This window comes from Salvelinus namaycush, chromosome 10 (assembly GCF_016432855.1).
Source record: "Salvelinus namaycush isolate Seneca chromosome 10, SaNama_1.0, whole genome shotgun sequence".
In the NCBI taxonomy this organism is placed as follows: Eukaryota; Metazoa; Chordata; class Actinopteri; order Salmoniformes; family Salmonidae; genus Salvelinus; species Salvelinus namaycush.
The window spans coordinates 20,017,701-20,040,821 of record NC_052316.1 but is presented as its reverse complement, the minus strand read 5'-3'; the positions used below and the strand labels follow the sequence as shown (position 1 = coordinate 20,040,821).

The 23,121-nt window shown below is 41.9% G+C and overlaps 2 protein-coding genes across 4 annotated transcripts; both read right to left on the bottom strand.

Annotated features, from left to right (window-relative positions):
• Positions 1–3,439: 3,439 nt before the first annotated feature.
• Positions 3,440–9,244, bottom strand: mob3a (MOB kinase activator 3A). Of its 2 annotated transcripts, none has more exons than XM_039002472.1 (4): positions 9,062–9,244; positions 5,904–6,464; positions 4,088–4,290; positions 3,440–3,834 (listed from the first exon to the last, which is right to left on the bottom strand). In XM_039002472.1, exons 2-4 carry the CDS (start codon positions 6,319–6,321, stop codon positions 3,805–3,807), a joined length of 651 nt encoding a protein of 216 aa, XP_038858400.1. In that variant the 5' UTR covers positions 6,322–6,464; positions 9,062–9,244; the 3' UTR covers positions 3,440–3,804. The 2 variants fall into 2 exon arrangements, with proteins under 2 accessions (XP_038858400.1, XP_038858401.1); XM_039002473.1 differs by lacking the exon at positions 9,062–9,244 and adding an exon at positions 8,516–8,643.
• Positions 9,245–10,042: 798 nt separating this feature from the next.
• Positions 10,043–13,938, bottom strand: LOC120054481 (tyrosine-protein kinase ZAP-70-like). 2 transcript variants are annotated; one of them, XM_039001904.1, is made up of 11 exons: positions 13,534–13,938; positions 13,222–13,382; positions 12,549–12,687; positions 12,342–12,449; positions 12,088–12,127; positions 11,764–11,974; positions 11,303–11,509; positions 10,889–11,081; positions 10,618–10,758; positions 10,271–10,383; positions 10,043–10,160 (listed from the first exon to the last, which is right to left on the bottom strand). In XM_039001904.1, the coding sequence occupies exons 1-11, from the start codon at positions 13,936–13,938 to the stop codon at positions 10,043–10,045; spliced, it is 1,836 nt and encodes a 611-aa protein (XP_038857832.1). The 2 variants fall into 2 exon arrangements, with proteins under 2 accessions (XP_038857832.1, XP_038857833.1); XM_039001905.1 differs by having other exon boundaries at positions 11,764–11,950.
• Positions 13,939–23,121: the final 9,183 nt, after the last annotated feature.

Here is a 23,121-nt window from a genome sequence, read left to right as displayed (position 1 = left end):
GACTCAATCAGCTCTTATTCCCTCATCCTTCACAGTAGAAGCATCAAACAAGGTTCTAAAGACTGTTGACATCTAGTGGAAGCCTTAGGAAGTGCAATATGACCCCATAGACACTGTATATTGGATAGGCAAACCCACAAACCTCAGATTTCCCACTTCCTGGTTGGATTTTTTTCTCAGGTTTTTGCCTGCCATATGAGTTATGTTATACTCACAGACATCATTGAAACAGTTTTAGAAACTTCAGTGTTTTCTATCCAAATCTACTAATAATATGCATATCTTAGCTTCTGAGACTGAGTAGCAGGCAGTTTACTCTGGGCACCTTATTCATCCAAGCTACTCAATACTGCCCCCAGCCATAAGAAGTTTTAAAGTACTACTTAAGTCGTTTTTTTTTTTAGGTATCTGTATTTTACATTTATTTATTTTTTACAACTTTTACTCCACTACATTCCTAAAGAAAATAATATACTTACTACTCCATACATTTTCTCTGACACCCAAAAGTACTTGTTACATTTTGAATGCTTAGCAGGACAGGAACATTGTCTAATTCACACACTTAAAGAGAACATCCCTGGTCATCCCTAGTGCATTTCATCTGGCGGACTCACTAAACACAAAAATACTTTGTAAATGTCTGAGTGTTGGCAATCCGTACATTTAAAAAAACAAGAAAATCATGCTGTGGTTTGGCGCCATCTGGTTTGCTTAATAAAAGGAATTTGAAATGATTTATACTTTTGACACTTAAGTATATATACACTGCTCAAAAAAATAAAGGGAACACTTAAACAACACAATGTAACTCCAAGTCAATCACACTTCTGTGAAATCAAACTGTCCACTTAGGAAGCAACACTGATTGACAATAAATTTCACATGCTGTTGTGTAAATGGAATAGACAACAGGTGGAAATTATAGGCAATTAGCAAGACACCCCCAATAAAGGAGTGGTTCTGCAGGTGGTGACCACAGACCACTTCTCAGTTCCTATGCTTCCTGGCTGATGTTTTGGTTACTTTTGAATGCTGGCGGTGCTTTCACTCTAGTGGTAGCATGAGACGGAGTCTACAACCCACACAAGTGGCTCAGGTAGTGCAGCTCATCCAGGATGGCACATCAATGCGAGCTGTGGCAAGAAGGTTTGCTGTGTCTGTCAGCGTAGTGTCCAGAGCATGGAGGCGCTACCAGGAGACAGGCCAGTACATCAGGAGACGTGGAGGAGGCCGTAGGAGGGCAACAACCCAGCAGCAGGACCACTACCCCTGCCTTTGTGCAAGAAGGAGCAGAAGGAGCACTGCCAGAGCCCTGCAAAATGACCTCCAGCAGGCCACAAATGTGCATGTGTCTGCTCAAACGGTCAGAAACAGACTCCATGAGGGTGGTATGAGGGCCCGACGTCCACAGGTGGGGGTTGTGCTTACAGCCCAACACCATGCAGGACGTTTGGCATTTGCCAGAGAACACCAAGATTGGCAAATTTGCCACTGGCGCCCTGTGCTCTTCACAGATGAAAGCAGGTTCACACTGAGCTCATGTGACAGACGTGACAGTCTGGAGACGCCGTGGAGAACGTTCTGCTGCCTGCAACATCCTCCAGCATGACCGGTTTGGCGGTGGGTCAGTCATGGTGTGGGGTGGCATTTCTTTGGGGGGCCGCACAGCCCTCCATGTGCTCGCCAGAAGTAGCCTGACTGCCATTAGGTACCGAGATGAGATCCTCAGACCCCTTGTGAGACCATATGCTTGTGCGGTTGGCCCTGGGTTCCTCCTAATGCAAGACAATGCTAGACCTCATGTGGCTGTAGTGTGTCAGCAGTTCCTGCAAGAGGAAGGCATTGATGCTATGGACTGGCCCGCCCGTTCCCCAGACCTGAATCCAATTGAGCACATCTGGGACATCATGTCTCGCTCCATCCACCAACGCCACGTTGCACCACAGACTGTCCAGGAGTTGGCGGATGCTTTAGTCCAGGTCTGGGAGGAGATCCCTCAGACCATCCGCCACCTCATCAGGAGCATGCCCAGGCGTTGTAGGGAGGTCATACAGGCACGTGGAGGCCACACACACTACTGAGCCTCATTTTGACTTGTTTTAAGGACATTACATCAAAGTTGGATCAGCCTGTAGTGTGGTTTTCCACTTTAATTTTGAGTGTGACTCCAAATCCAGACCTCCATGGGTTGATAAATTTGATTTCCATTGATAATTTGTGTGTGATTTTGTTGTCAGCACATTCAACTATGTAAAGAAAAAAGTATTTAATAAGAATAGTTCATTCATTCAGATCTAGGATGTGTTATTTTAGTGTTCCCTTTATTTTTTTGAGCAGTGTATATTAGCAATTACATTTACTTTTGATACTTAAGTATATTTAAAACCAAATACTTTTAGACTTTCACTCAAGTAGGATTTTACTGGGTGACTTTCACTTTGGTAATTTTCTGTTAAGGTATCCTTACTTTTACTCAAGTATGAATATTGGGTACTTTTTCCACCCCTGGTCTTACGTAATCATACGAAACAGAACATATACTAAATGGAGTGTCTCAGATTTACAGAATAATACGAAATGCTCTGAGACCAGATTGACAACCGATAGACCTACTGTTGAGGAGCCTACTCATCCAAGAAAGTGAATTTCATGTGATGTCCTTGGATTCATTTAGCTCAAGTCAAGTGGGTTCAGGTCATGGTTACGTTGATACGGGTTTAATTTGATGCATGTCCAATAATGACTTGTCCCCATCGAAAAGGAATAGGACAGGTTATGAATGAAAATCATTCTTGCCTTTAACTCTAACTGGCTGTGACATAATACGGTTCATTATGAAATATCATGGCCAGTAAATACACCCCAGATCATTGTGCCCAAGCCCATCTGGCAAAGGCCAAGTAGTGTTCCTTCTTAGTTTGAGCAATTATGGAGGACAGAAGAAAACATTTACAACAAAGTCACTGTCTTCCTTATTAAAACAGTTCAGTCCATACCGTTTCTTGCATAACCGTCTGAAATCAGATAATTACCCCAAATCATGTCACAAGCTCTACATTGCCCCTTCATTGGATCTATAAGTCTAGGATGAGGTTTATGGCATATATTAGACTGAATGGGCTTCCAGCTACATATTAACTCCACAACCCTTACACCAGCCATATTTGTGTGCTCTTTATGCCACCTTGTGGACCAACTTAAGACCTGCACAACTGGTTTATTATGTTAGTTGGTCTCGCTCTACAGGCCTTGTTCTCAGTTCTTTTATTGCTTTTACAAAACAATGCCATAGATTTAATTAACAAAAAATATACTAGTTTGAGTGTATATTCTGGAAAAATAACAATGGTAATACAACACGGCTTCAAATGCTGCTCATCCAATCAGCATCCAGGATCCAAACTACCCATTCTATAATTAAACATAAGACACTGAGTTAGAGTAGGAACATAGAGTGAGTATGTTTAATGTCACCACATACTACAATCTTAGATATGTACAAACATACATATATTATTTTAAGATATGAGAACAACTAAATGACAGGAATGATTCAGCTTCAAATTAAAAAAGAAAGATATCTTAATACTGTGCTCTGATAAAATGCTCAAAACATTAAAAGGAACAGAATGCCTTACAAGGTTCCTGGTTAAAAAGACCTACATGGTTAAAATAGATTACAGTACTTGTTTATAAAAATAAAGACTCTTTCAGATTTGGTTTACGTTTCCTGTTTCATTCTTCTACATGGACGGAACTAGTCTTCAAGGGGGAATGTGTCAAGTGGTCAGTGGCGCTCCCTTAGTGGCACATCTGTGATGTCATCTCTTTCTGTAGGAGACAGGAGTTGTAGTTTAGCAACATTAATATAGCAAAAGCACAAAAATGTGCCCGTAAAGATCACAATTCTAGGGTGCAATACAGACATAACTTAAGGCAGCTTCCTTTACACAAAAGCCATGTAATGTCAAAAAAATTAATATATGGAAATTAAAATGTATCCTTTCCTTTATAAGCTTGTGCAATTGTTTATCAGCTCACATACCAACAAGATAGACAATTCAATTATTTTTTCCTCACTCACCAGTGGCTCGAGCTCCTTATGGTCTGTGAGGTTGAACTCTGTTACAAAGTAGTAGAAGTGCTTGTAACAGGTGTTGACGTGGGCCTCTGCACCCATCTGGCTCACACGATCAAAGTGGTGGATGTAGACGTGGACGAACACACGGAACAAGCGAGACAAAATCTTCTTAGCTACCTGCATGAAGGTCTTGGGGAAGGGAGTACCTTCAAAAACCAAACAAAAGATGACAAAAAAATATGAAGATGTGTCCTCATGAAACATGTAAAGTACAAAAGGAGTCATGCGCTCAACCATATGTGTTTGAATCAGTCTACTTGTATTACAGGATCATGCTTGTATCACTTGAAGGAGATATGTGAGCCTTTAAATGACCACAGGACAGAGGATTCATATTTTCCTTCATCCATCCAATAGCAGATCTGCCAACCCTGTCCAACTTTTTAGAGTACCTGACGCGCACGGCAAATTTGAGTTTACTTCCCCCAGCACGCGCTGTTTGTGAGTCTGATGCGTTTTTAGAAATAGTTCCTAATCAACACTAAAAGCAAAATCATTTTGAAAACACAAAAACAAATGATCGCATCGACACAGACCGCAAACTGGCTACACAAAGCTTAAGTAGGCTACCGCAAAAGGAATCTGAACGCTGTTCGCTAGTAGAGTCCGGTGTTTCAGCCTATGTAAAAGGTGCCTATTGGATTTCTTTGCAGCGCATACATCATTTTCGAAGTTGATAAATTCTCAAATCTAGTGCAAAGGCATTTTAGAAGCATTGCCTCTTTTGCTAAAACCGGACACTCAATCCTTCATCGCGCAGTCTTCTAAACTCCCGACTCCATTTAATGCCAATATATGTTTATATTTATTTTTGATTATACTTTTGTAATGCTTTTTGCGACGTGGATCATAATTACAATTACAGTATATCAGGTTGGGTGATCCTCGTAATGTTACGTGGAAAATACAACTAATCACACAAATGCGACCAGTTATTTTTCGTATTTAAATTGTATTTATTGCACTAGCAAATGCGTGTGAACTGCTGGCACTGAATGTCCATCTTATGTTCGCTAAGGATAGCTTGAAACAATTAGTGTTTACCTTTCCACAACACACGGAGTCGAAAATGGATTTGTCCATGTGTTTACATACAGCTGACAGTCGGCAAACTCAGCATCACAACAAACAGGAGGGGCAGACATGGGGTAGCTACGTCGAATAATTATGTATTAATCTCCATGTCCGTTGACACAAACTCTGTACACGTCTGTTTGTTGCAGCTCGAGAATCTGGATGTTAGATTTACTCAGTAGATTAAAAAAAAAAGTAAAAAAACAGGCCCTATTAATTTCTGCGTACTTTTAACTCGGATCTCGTACCTGCTTACATGGACAGAGAATTGCGTAGTTGGTACGCAAAATGCGTGCATGTTGGCAGGTCTGCAATAGATGAAGTCCATCCATTTACACTATTCTAATAGCATTTTAACAATGCATTTCCAGGGACATGTGCACATGCCATGCCTATTTATACCCTACTGTGGATTCTGTGACCCATTTCTAATGCCATTGCTTGGATGTTTCTACAGCAAGTCAGATACCAAGTTGTGTGGTGGGAGGACGTGAAGAATGGAAGGTTAAGAATTTCTGGATCTTTGTAGATGAACGAATACAGCTGTTGCACAAGGTAATGACAAAGCGAACTCAAGGAATTCAGCCTATCAAGATGCTCTTTTGTAACTCTGCCAAAACATTAAACCCATTAATCACAATGCTGATCCCAGCCCATGTACCTAGTTATCATTATTTGTACATACCGACGTTGGTGGGGAAGATGTGTTCGTTGTTGATCTGTACCTCAATCCAGTCCATCAGCAGGCTCATGTACTTTGGGGCTGGAACGGCTGTGGGCTTCTTGTACTTGTGCTCGTCCTGCCAGCGGTACTCGTACTTGGGCCCTCCGGACATGACTGGGCAGGTCTGGTCGGTGCAGGAGTCGCTGATGGTGCCGTAGATGAGGTTGATGCGGTTGAAGAAGTCCACGACGTGCACGGCCACCCAGTCATTCAGGTCCTCTCCATGGGGCAGTGCCACCGCCTGCTTCAGGTCCAGGCCTGCATTCAGAGACGCCTGGGCCTTCTTGTGCAGCTCGAAGCGCTGTGTCCCGGGCTCAAACTTACGCTTCGGCCGGAATGTCCTGTCCTTGTTGAAGACTTGCTTCAGGGCCATGGACATTGTTGCATGTGGCAGTTTGTTTATGTCTTATTGAATGATTTACTGGTTAGATGAAGGAGATATAAACAACAGTGGAGCTGTTACACACTGGTTGTATTTTTCTCACAGCTGATTTTAGTCCTGAGGCTGTTGAAGGGTCAAATCTGAGAGGGGTAGAAAGAATAATTGAGTGTCAGATTCACTCACATAGATGCCATATTGTCAAATTCAGCAGTAACATGCAGTATTCCATCTGGTGCGGCTATGCCAACAAGGCCCACAATTTATTTCTTACATTTTTAATATTACAATGCCAGTCAAACGTTTGGACACACCTACTCATTTAAGGGTTTCTTTATTTTTACTATTTTCTACATTGTAGAATAATAGTGAATACCACAAAACTATGAAATAACATATATGGAATCATGTAGTAACCACAAAAGTATTATAAACAAATCAAAATATATTTTATATTTGAGATTCTTCAAAGCAGCCACATTTTGTCTTGATGACAGCTTTGCACACTCTTGGCATCCTCTCAACCAGCTTCACCTGGAATGATTTTCCAACAGTCTTGAAGGAGTTCCCACATATGCTGAGCACTTGTTGGCTGCTTTTCCTTCACTCTGCGGTCCAACTCATCCCAAACCATCTCAATTGCGTTGAGGTTGGGTGATTGTGGAGGCCAGGTCATCTGATGCAGCACTCAATCACTCTCCTTCTTGGCCAAATAGCCCTTACACAGCCTGGAGGTACGTTGGGTCATTGTCCTGTTGAAAAAAAAAATGATAGTGGGACTAAGTGCAAACCAGATGGGATGGCATATCGCTGCAGAATGCTGTTGTAGCCATGCTGGTTAAGTGTGCCTTGAATTCTAAATAGTGTCACCAGCAAAGCACCCCCAAGGCATCACACCTCCTCCTCCAAGCTTCACGGTGGAAACCACACATGTGGAGATCATCCGTTCACCTACTCTGCGTCTCACAAAGACACACCGATTGGAACCAAAAATCTCAAATTTGGACTCATCAGACCAAAAGGACAGATTTCTAACGGTCTAATGTCCATTGCTTGTTCCTTGGCTAAAGCAAGTCTCTTATTATTGGTGTTCTGTAGTAGTGGTTTCTTCCCAGCAATTCGACCATGAAGGCCTGATTCACGCAGTCTCCTCTGAACAGTTGATGTTGGGATGTCTGTTACTTGAACTCTGTGAAGCATTTATTTGGGTTGCAATTTCTGAGGCTGGTAACTCTAATGAACTTATCTTCTGCATCAGAGGTCTTCCTTTCCTGTGGCGGTCCTCCTGAGAGCCAGTTCAAGTGCAACTGCACTTGAAGGTACTTTCAAAGTTCTTAAACTTTTCCGGATTGGGAAAGGGGGATACCTAGTCAGTTGTGTCTTCCGCATTTAACCCAACCCCTCTGAATCAGAGAGGTGCGACATCCATGGCTTCGGCGCCCGAGGAACAATGGGTTAACTGCCTTGTTCAGGGGCAGAACAACAGATTTGTTTTTACCTTGTCAGCTCGGGGATTCGATCCAGCAACCTTTCGGTTACTGGCCCAACGCTCCTACCCTCCAGGCCATTAACTTTGAACAAGGCACACCTGTTAATTGAAATGCATTCCAGGTGACTACCTCATGAAGCTGGTTGAGAGAATGCCAAGAGTGTGCAAAGCCATCATCGAGGCAAAGGGTGGCTACTTTGAAGAATCTCAAATATAAAATATTTAGATTTGTTTTAACAATTTTTTGGTTAGTACATCATTCCATGTGTGTCATTTCATAGTTTTTATGTCTTCACTATTATTCTACAATGTAGAAAATAATAAAAATAAAGAAAAACCCTTGAATGAGTAGGTGTCCAAATTGTTGACTGATACTTTGTTAAAACAATCTGCATCCCCATTAGTTCTGTTTGGTATGAATGAATAATACTGTAAAAGCATTTGTGGTGTCTGTCCATTTGAGCTCCAATTAACTAATTAAAAAACAATTCATAAATAATGTTTAAGCACTGATTAATAATCACTTAATCAAATTATTAAACCATATTTAACTACCAAACCATAAAAATACACTTCCATGACTGCGGTGATAAGAGTAGTAGGTTCATGGAAGTCTGTCCTCCACATCAATTTAGAGAAGAATAACACCAACCAGTTACAATGTTACAAAAGTGAGTGTTGTTACAGAGTAGACTAGATAGTTACCATGTTGCAGGCAGTGAGGTTTTTAATTAGAATGTGGTTACAATGTTGCAAGCTATACGAGTCATTTCCTATTTGTCACATTTACTTCACGGCCTGGTTCAGCCAAGCGAGTCAGCATGGACAACCTTGCACGACTTTATTAAGTGACCTCAGACAATAAGGCCATTTCATATATTGAAGTTACTTATAGGCCTATATCTAGACAGCTGACCTCAGAAGTATAAAGTGGTCGAAGGCAAAAGTGAAACAAACTAAATCTAGTTAGTACATGATGTAGCATTGCGGTAGCCTGCGCGCTGATGCTAATGTTGGTTTCTTGAATGATGAGGGCGCGTGACGAGGCTACGAAGTTAATTCATGACGTGAAAAAAAGGACATCAATCGCACTTGTTGCTTTTCGCATAATAAAGCTAAGCATAACCTTCTCATCAAAAGATTTCTCATTATTACATTTCACATAAAAATAACGGAGTAAATTGCTACCGAGCTGACGGTGACGAAATTCGTCTCCCAACCACTTTCCCCGAACTTAGAGACACCACTTACTTGTTCCGCTTTACTGAGCCTTCTTTAGCGATGTTCCCTTTAATAAAATAAACTTTGCTAATCGTTTTCAAATGTATAACAAAAGCTACATTATGATTAATGTATAAGAGTTCGACTCATAGCGCTAAGTCTATACTTTATTAGGAAACAAAAATAAGCCCCTCCCTACTAAAAAAAAACCACTTCCTTTGATCAGACGTCACTGTACACCGCCCGAGGACAGTGTGGCGCACCTCAATGAGGCGTGCACAACTCTATCATTAGGCTAGTAGCCTAATGATATGCCTACAAGTATCTTGATAATTCAAACAAAGTGAATTGTTTGACATCATATTAATCTAAGCAAGACTGTTGTGTCGATGATATAGCTATAGGTTTAATTGTTTCCTCATAGTATTCGATTTTAAAGTGTTGTGAAAATGTCAATCTCTCGTGGAAGTGACAAACTTGGTAACCGATATTATGAAAATGTAGACAATTTCACAACTCAAAAACGAAAGGAATCCCATATTTCTGATCTTAAAGTCTGTTTTATCATTTATTCAAAAATAATTTCCACAATTACTTGATATACATACACCATATTCTGTGACATGTTTTATTCATCATGAAGTGTTAACAAATGTATAGAGAGCTGAAGCACTTAAATAGAAACAGAATTCACACTAGACCTAATTATATTCTCAGGGAATTACACTTTCAATATGCAGTTTTACAATTCTAACATGCATAATTTTTTTTTGTTTCTTCCAAAACATTCAAACCAACAAATGATGCAGTCCTGAGCTACTAAAAAAGGCTGTTCTAATATGAATTACTTATATTACAGACTCACATTTGCGTCAATAAGGCTTGTTTAGCTGTTTGCTGTTGCTGCCTGTTTCTGAAGCCGTCAGCTTGTTCCCAGTTCATAAGAGGCTCATTGTCTATCTCAAAGAATGCATTGTGTGGCACGGGGACAGAGTGTATCTTGTCCCTGGACTATTTGAGAGGCTCAGCAGCGTCTGTGGTCCCCTCAGGCAGAGTTTTGTTGGATATAGAGTAATAAAAGCCTCGCATGCGCTCCTCCACCTTCACAAAGCCTGGCCGGTCCTCGTGTCTGAGAAGAGAAAGATCAGACACTTTAGACATGATGGATCTCCTTTGGGCAGCAGTGTGGTCTAGTAGCATGTGGTGTGAAAATGAATAGGTCTCTGGTTTCTCACTTACTTGTATGTCCAGCAGTCCTTCATCAGAGCATACATTTTATCTGGACATCCAGATGGACATTCCATGCGGCTCCCACTGGCAATGAAACTGATCACCTCAGGACCTTTCATTTTCTGATCACATGTGGTAAAAAGACAGATGAAGATCATCTCAACAGCTCCTTTGTTGGAGGCTGTTATTATTTAACCTTTATTTAACTAGGCAAGTCAGTTAAGAACAAATTCTTATTTACAATGACAGGCCAGTTACCTTTCGGTAACTGGCCCAACGCTCTAACCACTAGGCAGCAGTATACATCTTTAAATGTTTGTTGTGTATAGATCTTGCTGCTGCTGTACAGATAGTACCTTGTATGGTTTCCCTCCAAAAGAAAAGGCTTCCCACATGGTGACACCGAAGCTCCAGACATCACTCTTGCTGGAGAATTTGTGGAAATTCATGCATTCTGGAGCATACCACTTCAGCGGCCATTTTCCTGCTGTGCGTGCCTATGTACCCACGCACACACATGCTTACCATACCACAGGAATAATGTACATATAAAGAACTGCATCATTTAACTATATAAAACAGACCAACTTAACATTATAGCACATGACACACGCAAGAGACTTCTACCTTGTAATAGTTGTTATCAGCACCCAAAGCCTTGGACAGGCCAAAGTCACTGATCTTGGCGAACTGTTGGTTGACCAGCAGGACATTGCGAGCTGCCAGGTCTCTGTGCACAAAGTTCTTCTCCTCCAGGTACTTCATTCCCATAGACACCTGGTGCATCAGCCCCACAATGTTCTCCACTGTGACCTTATCCCTGAGAGGTAGAGAGACAGAAAGGGAACTCAAATAAAGCTTTAGGGGAATTCTCATGGTATTTAGCTTCACTTTGCTGAGCTCATCATCACTGTTTGAGTAATAGCAGGGCTATCATTAATTGCATTTCCATAACTCTCTATGATCAATGTCACTATTAAGAGAAAAACATGCCTTATGATATACTGTACTACACTACACGTGTGAAATAATTGGCCTTACCTATTGGTGGAGAGGAACTTGTTGAGTGGCCCAGCAGAAGCCATCTCCATCACCAGCATCAGGCACTCAGCCTGGCAGAGCCCCAGCATGCGGACGATGTAAGGGTTACTCAGCTGGTGCATGATCTCCGCCTCCCTCATCATCTCATCTTTCACCAGCTTCTCATTCTCACTCTTCAGCACCTTGATGGCCACATCAGTGTGGCCCCTGGAAGCACACAATAATTTGTGATGTGTTATCAATAGGGCCCCATGTTGTTCTAAATGTTAGCCTCTAACTAGGGTTCAGAGTTTTTCCTGATCAGCTCACTTTCTCAGTAAAAATAATTATACACCTGTGACATAAAACTTAGTTATCAGTTGTTATAAGTGGCTCTAGGCATGAGGTTATTGGTTCTAAACTCAGGTTCTGATGTTCTGTTTTGATTCATCCAAGAAGCAGCACCCCCCACCCCCCCTCACTTATTTGTCTTGAAGACTCCTTTCTTGACACAGCCAAAGTTGCCTGAGCCGAGCTCCACCTCGTCGATCATCAGCTGCTCCCTATTGATGAAGAACTTCTTCAGGTCATTGGGGTCATGGTAAGGGTTGACAAATTCACTGCAGTCCATGGGCAGCATCTGACGGTCTGTGGGGGGCGAAGTGTTGACTTCCGTGGAGCACCCCAGAGGTACTGTAAGAAAGGGCCAAACCACAGGTAAATGACATAAAGACACATTCAATCATTTTTTTATTTGTATTTTGGTGGAAAGGCCATGTGTGTCTGTTGTAATGTTAGTGACCTACCTCCAGGTGGCGGTGTGTATCTATTTGTTCTGGACCGCCTCTGAAAGAAATGTACTGTATTCAGTAGATCTGTGTGAATGAAGTTGGAAAGTACTGTATCTACCATGGATAAATTATAAAATGTTCTTGACACTCACCCCGGAGGGCACAACCGGAGTGTCTGAAAATGGATTTGAAAAATAAGACAATTAATTAAATTGCATAGGGGACACATTATGTGAAAGGATAAGAAGAATGTGATGATTTTGATTCACTTGAGAACAAAATGTTGGTTCAGTACGTTTGGCATTGTTGCGGTTCACACATGGTTCCCTCAGAACTGTCACTAGCCCATCAGGCTTCATCTTAAGATACTCAACCAGCTGCAGTGTAGAAGGGATGGAGAGTGTGGTAAACTTAAACATGAAGTAGCAGACATAAAACATTTGAACCAATTTGTTGAAGGAGAGAGAACAGTCTACCTGCCACACAGTGTCAAATTTGGTTCCCTCTGGCATGGAGTACTTCCCTGATTTGTCATGTAGGATCTGGTAATGGTAGGCCGTTTTTCCGTACACCAAAGAAAGGGCAAAGGTGCCGGACTCTTCCCTGTCTCTGACTCTGATGAGAAAAAAAACACTATAATCATTGTTGTGAGTGTTTTGGGATGTGATGGAAATTGTTATGTTTATGCTTTTCTATGAACCAATTTCTGTTTTCATGCAATGACTGATTGAACGAATCCTCACTATCAGTATCTGCAATTTGGCAGTATGCCCAGAACCTTGTTAAGAGAAAGGGATATCTCAGTTTCAAGGTCTCAGCTTAGAGAGAATAAGCCTTGTGAGGTATTGGCCTGTCACATGCATGACCCAGTATTGGTCGTCACATGAATGAAGCAAACATGAATTATGAATGATGAATAAGCTAAATCATGCAAATATAACTTGTCAGTATATAAGGGAACTAATGGGACTGCCCCGTTAGAGCTCCTGACAGACGTTCCCTGTGGTGCATCAAGTTTGTTGGAACCTCTCCAGCGCGCTGATTGTAAATAATGATTAATTTAAGATTGACTTCGAGTGTCCCTGTGTAAGAATTACCACGACAGGGATTTTTGGATGGAATCGGACTAAAATATATTAAATGACTCACAGGAACTTTCCGTCTGGCTGTGCCCTGGAATAGAGTCGCCTCTCCCCCTCCTGGCGAGGGATCTTGCCGTGGTACCAGGGCATCCTCTCATGGGCAGTGGTGGCGATCAGCTTCTCCAGCTGTGGGGCCTGGCTGATGATGGCCTGCTCCATGGCCTCCCCCTGAACACAGATAGATAGTTAGTCAACCTGAGCCTACAAAGGGCCAGCAGGGCCAGCAGACTAACAGTTAACCTACTCTTGCCAAGGTTCTACAGGGCATCAGAGATGCTGTTGGTGTGACCCTGCTGCCTATACTTCAGCCAACCCTCACCTCCAGGTTCCATGTCTGTCGTACATACTCCCTCAGCATGTTGTCCCTCAGGTTATCAAATACGCCTGCTCTAATGGGGTTATCCGGTGAGCGCAGACAGGGCTTCTTCAGATTGCACACCAGGCCATCTGAGTCCTTACTGTAGAACTCACAGAGCTCCGCTGGCCCACAGTGGGGCTTGCCACCCGCAATACAGTAGGTGCCATTGAGTTGTTTCTCCACAGAGTAGTGGTGGAAGTCCAGATCCCATACCAGGGAGACCACATAGCCGCCCAGGCTCCGCAAACACTGGCGCAGCAGGAACAGCCCGTCGGCCATGCCTGCCAGCTTCAGGTGCTCCTCAGCCTCCGAGCGACTGATGCTACCGTAGAAGAATGGCAGTTCTGTCGCAGGGTCTGTCGCCATGTCTGACTCTTCTCAGGAAGTACGAGGGAAGACTCCTCAGTTGGAAGGGTTGGAGATGTCTGGAAGCTCCTGATTAAAGATCTAAACAGAGAGAGAATGGAAATTACCATAAGTAATGCTAACTACAGTATGTTTTCCAGATGGTAGTTTTTCTCTAATTGAGGTTGTTGATGACAGTCTACGGTCTTCATCAGAAACTCCATCTCAGGGATCCAGAGGAGTATCTGGGGTATTTGTGTGGTTGGGCTGTTCTGGGTTCAGTAAGTGAGAGAAATAGTAGGCTATGCCTGTTTCTCTACACCGGCACAGACTGGTGTTAAGCACAGCCACAACAGGAAATGGCACCCGCCCCCATCCTCCTTCTCCAACTCTTCAGTTTCTCACTATTACGTTGAACAGGTGCTGCTGTTTCTCAAATTTTCCCTGAGCTGTTCAACACATTAGCTGCACATTTCAATGAAGATTACGAAAACAAATGTCATTTTTAGACAAATAAAAATACAGAAACAAAATATTTCAGATGTAGCCCCCATCAGTATTTGTTTAAACTAATTTGTGCTTTATTCTGACTATCAGGAGAAGTTAAAAGAAGCGTAGACTGCAGGCTGTGTAATTACCATCAAAGCATCTAGTGTCTGCTCTGCTGTGAGGTAGCTTTATTTGATAACAAGTGGAAAATGCCTGTTGGTGGGTAAGACACAGATGAGTATCATAGCTTTTTAAACGCACACCAGACAACTATCAAGATGACATGATATTCACGCACAGAAGCAGAAATAAAAGGAGTCTAGTAGGCAAAATAAACAGTTGAATCAGTTAGCATAGTGATGTACTGAGTTTTCTATTTGCGGTTTTCATATAACTTATTTTCCGTTTAATTTGACAGCCTCCTTTTGGAAAATTTAAGCTTTAGCAAATCAAAAATGTAATCTGTTGGTGTGAGTCATAGGTCAGGGTGGTTTTCCTTGGTTTGGTTTGTAGTTTGAATCAACTACTAAAATCAAACTTCAGTTTATTACATGATACACAATATACTAGCAGCTCCTTATGGGAACTCTTCATTCCTATTCTTCTTGTAAAAAAGTGCAAACTTATGGCCCATGGCCAATATTTGATGTATTGTTTTAGAGATCTGAAGTCCTGTGCTTTGTGAAAGGATTCTATGAGGTGAGGTATGTCAAAAGGAGGGTGAAGGTAAAGACTGGATCACCTTTGTCTATGTGTGTCTATGTTTGTGTTTATGCTTTTAAAACTGTGTTGTGATTCAACCACAGTTTCCTGGACGTACAGTACCTGTGACAGTATGCTCACATCCACGCCGGACACACAGACACAGAGCCACAGAGAGACGCAATGTGCCACAGCATACATAAACTCCACCATGGCCTGAGAGCTTCAAACCCCCACTCACCACAGTAAAGGGACAGTGGTACAAAGACATGTTGTACTGTCAAAACTGTGCCTTTAGTATGCACTTGTTGACATTTCTGAAATTCTATTGATGTGAATGGCTAAAACTGACTTGTGTTTAGTTTTATTTCCTGTCTTTTTATCCTTGTATTTTATGAGCTGAATCAGCTAAAAGTCTGAACGACAGAATAAAGTACTTGAGCCATAAAAGTCAGTTCCCATGCAAATGGAAAGATGTTGAGCAAAAAAACCAATCTGTCAGAGAAGAAGATGTATTGTCAACAAGAGAGTTGTTGACGAGGAAATGTCCACATTTTCTTTTCTAGTTCCCTGAATTTATGAGTGAACACATAGACAAAACCATAAATGTCTCACCACTAGCTCAGTAATCGGAGCATAAATATGCTGTTTCATTTTGACCACCCCAATTCTCTTCCCTGATGTTGCTTTCCTTCCAGTCCAGAACAGAAAACCTAAATGGAGATCAACTTCTGATAAGGGAATACACTATATATTTAAGCAATAAGGCCCGAGGCGGTGTGGTTTATGGCCAATATACCACGGCTAAGAGCTGTTCTTATGTACAACGCAACGCGGAGTGCTAGGACACAGCCCTTAGCCGTGGTATATTAGCCATATATCACAAACACCCAAGGTTCCTTATTGCTATTATAAATTGGTTACCAGCATAATTAGAGCTGTAAAAATAAATGTTTTGTCATACCCATGGTATACGGTCTGATATACCACGGCTTTCAGACAATCAGCATTCAGGGCTCGAACCACCCAGTTTATAATCTCTTTTATATATGGCCAATATACCACGGCTAAGGGCTGTGTCCAGGCACTCCGCGTTGCGTCGTGCACAAGAACAGCCTTTAGCCGTGGTATGTTGGCCATATACCACACCTCCTCAGACCTTATTGCTTAATAAAACTATTTTTGAATGTTATACTGCTTCATAAGGAAAACAAACCAATCAAGACAAATTTCCCTAACAATATATAGAGCAACCCAGATGCTACTTTACAAAACAGAGACTGACAGTGTGATGGATATTTAACTGCATCAGCACTTTTTCCAATACACTTCTACAAACATTACCCATGCTGTTAATATTCAAACGTTACATTCCAACGAAATTACATTTTTCCCACAAGACATTAAACTCACAACAAAACCAGCTGTAGGCCTATATTCTCCCCTGGTAGACCCTGCATTTCCAGTAGGGCTTTGCCCGGAGGTTGGTTGGGGTTTACAGCTGAGCCAATATAGGGCATACGGTACCAGCAGGTTGGACGGCTGAACCGGCCGACCCTTAGAGGAGTCCCAGGCCCTCTCGGCAGGCTGAAGGCCATAGATTTAAAGAGCGGAGAGATAGCAGAACTGTGTTCTGACGCACAACATTTTCCATGCAAGTACTTGTGACTGTGAGGTCTACAATAGAAATGCCTTGTCCACTACTGTACCACAGAGGATAACATGATAGAGGGCCCTTGGTTTAGCTATAAGACATTACATTAATCAACTATAAGCAGTAAACTCAGCTTTGCTAAATTCAGTCGTTGGCTCATGGCCATGATCTGTAACAATAATACATATTTGCGATGTATTTCATATGTAATCATAGTCATATAAATAATAGCCCATCATGTTTTGCCATTAGAGTGTTCAAAAATGATTAAAAAGAAACGTTATATCAGAAACATTATCTGTTCTGTAAGTTATGCATACAAAAACATTCCTAAATCATTAGATACACAATACCTAGCTATTTTTAGGGATTGCTTTGACTACTACTAAATATAAATGTGTTCAATGCGGCAATGTTGTTTTTTATATAGTGGTGTAGGCCTTTAGAGAACAAAGAGACCACACAATGTTGCTTAATAACACCTACAGTGTTTGCAGAAACAACCACAAATAGGCCTACAAACATCAAACATACATTAAAATGGTCGAAGGCTCTAATAAGTAGTTCAAGTAGTTTATGTGGCTGAGACTGCTACCTAGAAAACAAATAATATTTTGAAATTGCTTACTTCAATGGAAAATCAATAAGGGACTTAATGCGCATATTTTTCCTAAACGTAGAAGACTATTGCTGATTTCAAATCAAGCTTTTTGAATTTCTTGTTCTGCTATTGTTTCATGCAGCTTGCAAAATGCTTGACTTGCTGGGTAGCTTGACAATGGCCCCTCACCCAGCCATATTTAGCCAGTCGAGCTTAAGACCAAACCTAAGAGGATAATCAAGTATTTTGTGACCCCTAACTCTCGAACTCTCCCTGGAACGACAATACATCAGTCTTAGTGATCTGGGTTGTGGCACCTCTGTAATGAGTTAGCCAATATATAGAATGAAATTGCCCAAGTCAGCCACACATCGTCAGGGCACAGTTTAGCCAGTAAGGTTTAAACCAGGGCTCTATCCCAACAGGCCAATCAAGTTGTTTCTTATAGATTCTTATAGAACCCATTACTGGATTGCATTATGTTCAGAATATTTCAAAGAAGTATGAAGGTTAGTCTGTCATCTAGTTGAGAATGAGTCTCTGTTTAAAACGTCATAAAAATACAGCCCCTATTTTCATACAAAGCACAGTAACCTCTTTTGTAATATTTGTCTGATTACAAGTGCCAACAAGTCTCAAAATAGAATCTACAGTATAATTCAAAAGAAAATTACAAGCAGTAACGACACACATAAAACACGGGTGTGTCTACTTGAAAATCTTACCCCCTTTTGGTTTTCTATTCATATACACAATGAAAGCAACTATTTATAAATATAATCTTTACTTTTGAAGCCACAGCTAGAATGTCTTTGCGCACTGTGGTGAACCCATATTGCCTGTGTTACAGCACAAACTCTTCTAATAGAAACATATGAACAGTTTTAAAGACACTGGTTATAAGGAAACAAGTCATAGAAAAGGAACATTTTAAGAACAATCTTTTACATATATTATTGATATAAATGCAGTCTAAAATATTGTATTGTATACTTCAAAGTACATTAAAGTAATAGACTTTCAACTTGATCTTTTTTCCATCTCCAAAATACAGCCTAAACAAAATCATTGATTTGGTTAAAAGAGATTCATCCTAATTCCTCAACTGAAAATAAGTGAAGAAAAAGACAGAACTGGCTTTTTAAATTAGATGGACTCACCATACACTATTTCACTGGAACTGAGGAAAGAAGTCAGAGATCTTAGTAGATTGGACTCAGAGACAGAGAGCTGCTGAGTCTGTCGATCTGTATAGGTGACAGAGAATATGCATCAGCACTGCTGAGTGAGGGCACGAGTGAGGGTTCAGGAAAACTATGTGGGTTGATTGATACAGCCCTGGAATCTTCACTAAGCTACTTCCTCACCTCAGCTACATGAAACCCTTTCTACTATACTACCTTTTGTTTCATGAAAAGGCATAAATAAAAAAAATTGCACAATTTCAATATTTACAACCATCTGACACAGCTGACCTAGTCTTCTGTATCCAACTGTCGACCACGGCCCTCCAGCAGCGAGGCTATGGTGGAGGTTTTAATGGTTACATGGAACAGCATTCCATTTCAGATATCTCTTTGTTGGAGGCCACATGTCAAAACAGGGCTAGTGCAGGCCCTCAAAATCACCTACAGAGGGCGGTCTGGATTAACTATTCAGGTAGACCTAACTACTACCACTAATAACAAGTCAAGTGTATGTGTAATATGCATAGGATACACATGATGTACACAGTACAATGGAATACTTAATAAAGGAATTAAGTAGGATAATAACGCTGGCACATTGCTGTTACTACTACAGTTGTCTACTAAATGTCTTCTATGCTCGCTTCGATGCAAGCAACACTGAACCATGCATGAAAGCATCATCTGTTCCGGATGACTGTGTGATCTAACTCCCCGTAGACAATGTCAGTAAGACCTTTAAACAGGTTAACATTCACAAGGCCGCAGGGCCAAACGGATTACCAGAACGCTTACTCATAGCATGCGCTGACCAGCTGGCAACCTCTCCCTGTATCAGGAATCAGGTAAGACCCAAGTCCAGACCGTGTCGAAGTAACAATGTTTATTGCAGCAAACAGAGGCAAAGGTACAGGGCGGCAGGCGGGCTCAGTGTCAGGTCAGGCAGAGGTCGGAAATCCTGATAGGGGCAGAGGTACCGGACAGTAGGCAGGCTCAGGGGCAGGCAGAGTGGTCAGGCGGGTGGTTTAGGGTCAGGACGGGCAAGGGTCAAAAACCAGGAGAGAGAGAAAAAGAGAGGCTGGGAAAAGACAGGAGCTGACAGGACAAAATGCTGGTAAGCGTGACAAACAAGACGAACTGGCAACAGACAGACAGAGAACACAGGTATAAATACACAGGGGATAACAGGGAAGATGGGCGACACCTGGACCCAACCTGTAATACCTACGCGTTTCAAGCAGACCCCCATAGTCCCTGTGCCCAAGAATGCCAAGGTAACTTGTCTAAATGACTATCGCCCCGTAGCACTCACAACTGTAGCCATGAAATGCTTTGAAAGGCTGGTCATGGCTCACATCAAATAAAATAAGATTGAATTGGTCACATACACATATTTAGCAGATGTTATTGTGGGTGTAGCGAAATGCTTGTGCCGCTCTGATATCCCAAAATTATTTCCGTCTGTACGTAAAACACAAAAAAAATTCTGGGCTAATAATGTAAGAAATAATACAACAACAAAAGAAATACTGCAAATTTGCTTAGGAGCTAGAAGCAGAACTGCCATATCTGTCGGCGCCATCTTACTACACTACCAATGAGACAGCCCACTCCAATTCACATACCTCCCCAACAGATCCAAAGATGACACAAGTTCTATTGCACCCCTCATGGCCCTTTCCCACCTGGACAAGACAAACACTTATGTGAGAATGCTGTTCATTTACTACAGCTCAGCTTTCAACACCATAGTGCTCTCCAAGCTAGCTCATCACTAAGCTAAGGACCCTGGGACTGAACACCTCCCTCTGCAACTTGATCCTGGACTTCTTGATGGGCCACCCACCACGCTGGTCCTCGACACAGGGGCCCCTCAGGGGTGCATGCTTAGTCCCCTCCTGTACTCCCTCTTCACCCACGACTGCGTGCCGACGACACGACGGTGGTAAGCCTGATCACCTACGATGATGAGACAGCCTATAGGGAGGAGGTCAGAGACCTTGCAGTATGGTGCCAGGACAACAACCTCTCCCTCAACGTCAGCAAGACAAATGAGCTGATAGTGGATTACAGGAAATGGAGGGCCGAGCAGGTCCTCATTCACATCAACAGGACTGTAGTGGAGCGGGTTACTCGGTGTCCACATGACTAAGGATCTATCATGGTCCAAACAAACCAACACAGTCATAAACAGGGCATGACAATGCCTCTTCCCTCTCAGGAGGCTGAAAAGATTTGTCATGGACCTCAGATCCTCAAAAAGTTCTACAGCTGCACTATTGAGAGCATCTTGACTTGCTGCATCCCCGCTTGGTATGATAACTGCTTGGCATCTGACCGCGATGTGCTACAAAGCGTAATGCGTACGGCCCTGTACAAGACTGCTAAATAGTTAGTTAAATAGTTAACCAAATTGCTACACGGACTATCTGCATTAACCCTTTTTGGACTAACTTTTTGACTCATCACATACGCTGATGCTACTGTTCATTATCACTTTATTTATAGTTATATGTACATATCTACCTCAATTACCTCGTACCCCTGCATATCGACTTTGTACTGGTACACCGGGTATATATTATTACGTGTTTTACTTTTCTATTATTTCTCTTTGTGTTGCTGGGAAGGGCCCGTAAGTCAGCATTTCACTGTTAATCTACACCTGTTGTTAATGAAGCATGGGACAAATAAAATGTTATTTTATTTCTTACTATTAGGCCATATTAGCACCTACAGCAGCCATCACCACCAGACAGCATCTAATCTGAAGAATAAGAATATCCCCACCAGGCCTACATTAGGCGGCCTAACCGTTTCAACCACATTCGGGGTTTACATGTATGGTATTAGTAATGTAAACGCCTTAATCTGATTATCTTAATCGGAGTGAGGTCATAATCGATGAATACTCCGTTTAAAATACTTATTTATTTTTTATCTTTCAAATTAATAGGACATGCTGCTTTAACATCAGGACTCCCTAAAAACAGGCCACTTCGATACAAGTGACTTTTCCTAGCAGGTTAGGAGAACATTTTCGCTAACCCTAACCATATGCCTAACCTGCTACGAAAAGTCATAGCTGTATCGTAGTGGGGTGTTTTTAGGGAGTACTGCTTAACATCTTAAAGGCGCTGCATGGTCAATCCGTTGTCTGCATTGGCTGTGCAGCATTTATGGTGATACGGCCTCTGCAGAAGTCAGGGCCTCTGCAGAAGTTAGGGCATTCATAATTATCTTGCATGGCTGAGCAGCGCAGTGCTGTTGAGCAGAGCTGTTGTGAAGGAATTTATCAAGGAAGTGAGTTTGTGTTTATAAGGACATCCCGCCACCACCTACCGTCAAACAATCATGTTAATGTGGAGCTATACGGAGTCCTCCACGTTGTTAAAAAAATTGGGAGGCGCAAAGTGATGCGGTATAGAGCACAATTTGGCCACTGCGTGCCTCTGGAGTCTCCACAATTGCACCTCTGACCACATTTTCAGATCAAGCATAAATTGGCTCTTAGCTAAGCCAGTTAGGCAGGTTAGGAGAATTAATGTGGACGGTTAGGATAAGTAATGTGGCAGGGTAAGAGAATTAATGGGGCAGGTTAGGAGAATTAACGGGGCAGGTTAGGACTACGTAGCAGGTTAGCGTAGCCGGTTAAGATAATTAACATGGCAGGTTAGGAGAACTAACCTAGCAGGTTAGGACAATGCAGTTAAGGTCAGGAAAATGGTTAGTTAGGGTTAGGTAAAATGCTACAAGGAAGCAGCAAGCAGCCACTTCTAAAACGGTCTTGAGTGGCAACCAATCTGCCCAATTAGCTGTTATAGATTTCCATACACCCACCTATTTTGCAAAGACCACTTTCAGACGCATACAGTTGAAGTCGGAAGTTTACATACACTTAGGTTGTAGTCATTAAAACTTGTTTTTCAACCACTCCACAAATTCCTTAACAAACTACAGTTTTGGCAAGTCGGTTAGGACATCTACTTTGTGCATGACACAAGTCATTTTTCCAACAATTGTTTACAGACAGATTATTTCACTTGTAATTCACTATCACAATTCCAGTGGGTCAGAAGTTTACATACACTAAGTTGACTGTGCCTTTAAACAGCTTGGAAAATTCCAGAAAAATATGTCATGGCTTTAGAAGCTTCTGATAAGACTAATTGACATCATTTCAGTCAATTGGAGGTGTACCTGTGGATGTATTTCAAGGCCTACCTTCAAACTCAGTGCCTCTTTGCTTGACATCATGGGAAAATCAAAAGAAAACTGGCCAAGACCTCAGAAAAAAAGTGTAGACCTCCACAAGTCTGGTTCATCCTTGGGAGCAATTTCCAAATGCCTGAAGGTACCATGTTCATCTGTACAAACAATATTATGCAAGTATAAACACCATGGGACCACGCAGTGGTCATACCGCTCAGGAAGGAGACGCATTCTGTCTCTTAGAGATGAACGTACTTTGGTGCGAAAAGTGCAAATCAATCCCAGAACAACAGCAAAGGACCTTGTGAAATGCTGGAGGAAACAGGTACAAAAGTATCTATATCCACAGTAAACTATAT

What these genes read in the sequence shown, in the direction of transcription:
- LOC120054481 (XM_039001904.1), bottom strand. Translation starts at nt 13,938, where the DNA reads ATGGCGACAGACCCTGCGACAGAACTGCCATTCTTCTACGGTAGCATC. An exon ending in GGAGTCTTCAAGACAAATAA is followed by an intron (nt 11,510 to 11,763) that starts GTGAGGGGGGGT and finishes GTGTGCTTCCAG; the next exon opens with GGGCCACACTGATGTGGCCA. An exon ending in AAGGACTGCTGGACATACAA is followed by an intron (nt 10,161 to 10,270) that starts GTAAGTGAGAAA and finishes TTCTCTTCTCAG; the next exon opens with ACACGAGGACCGGCCAGGCT.
- mob3a (XM_039002472.1), bottom strand. Translation starts at nt 6,321, where the DNA reads ATGTCCATGGCCCTGAAGCAAGTCTTCAACAAGGACAGGACATTCCGG. An exon ending in CATCTTCCCCACCAACGTCG is followed by an intron (nt 4,291 to 5,903) that starts GTATGTACAAAT and finishes TGGTTTTTGAAG; the next exon opens with GTACTCCCTTCCCCAAGACC. An exon ending in ATAAGGAGCTCGAGCCACTG is followed by an intron (nt 3,835 to 4,087) that starts GTGAGTGAGGAA and finishes TGTCTCCTACAG; the next exon opens with AAAGAGATGACATCACAGAT.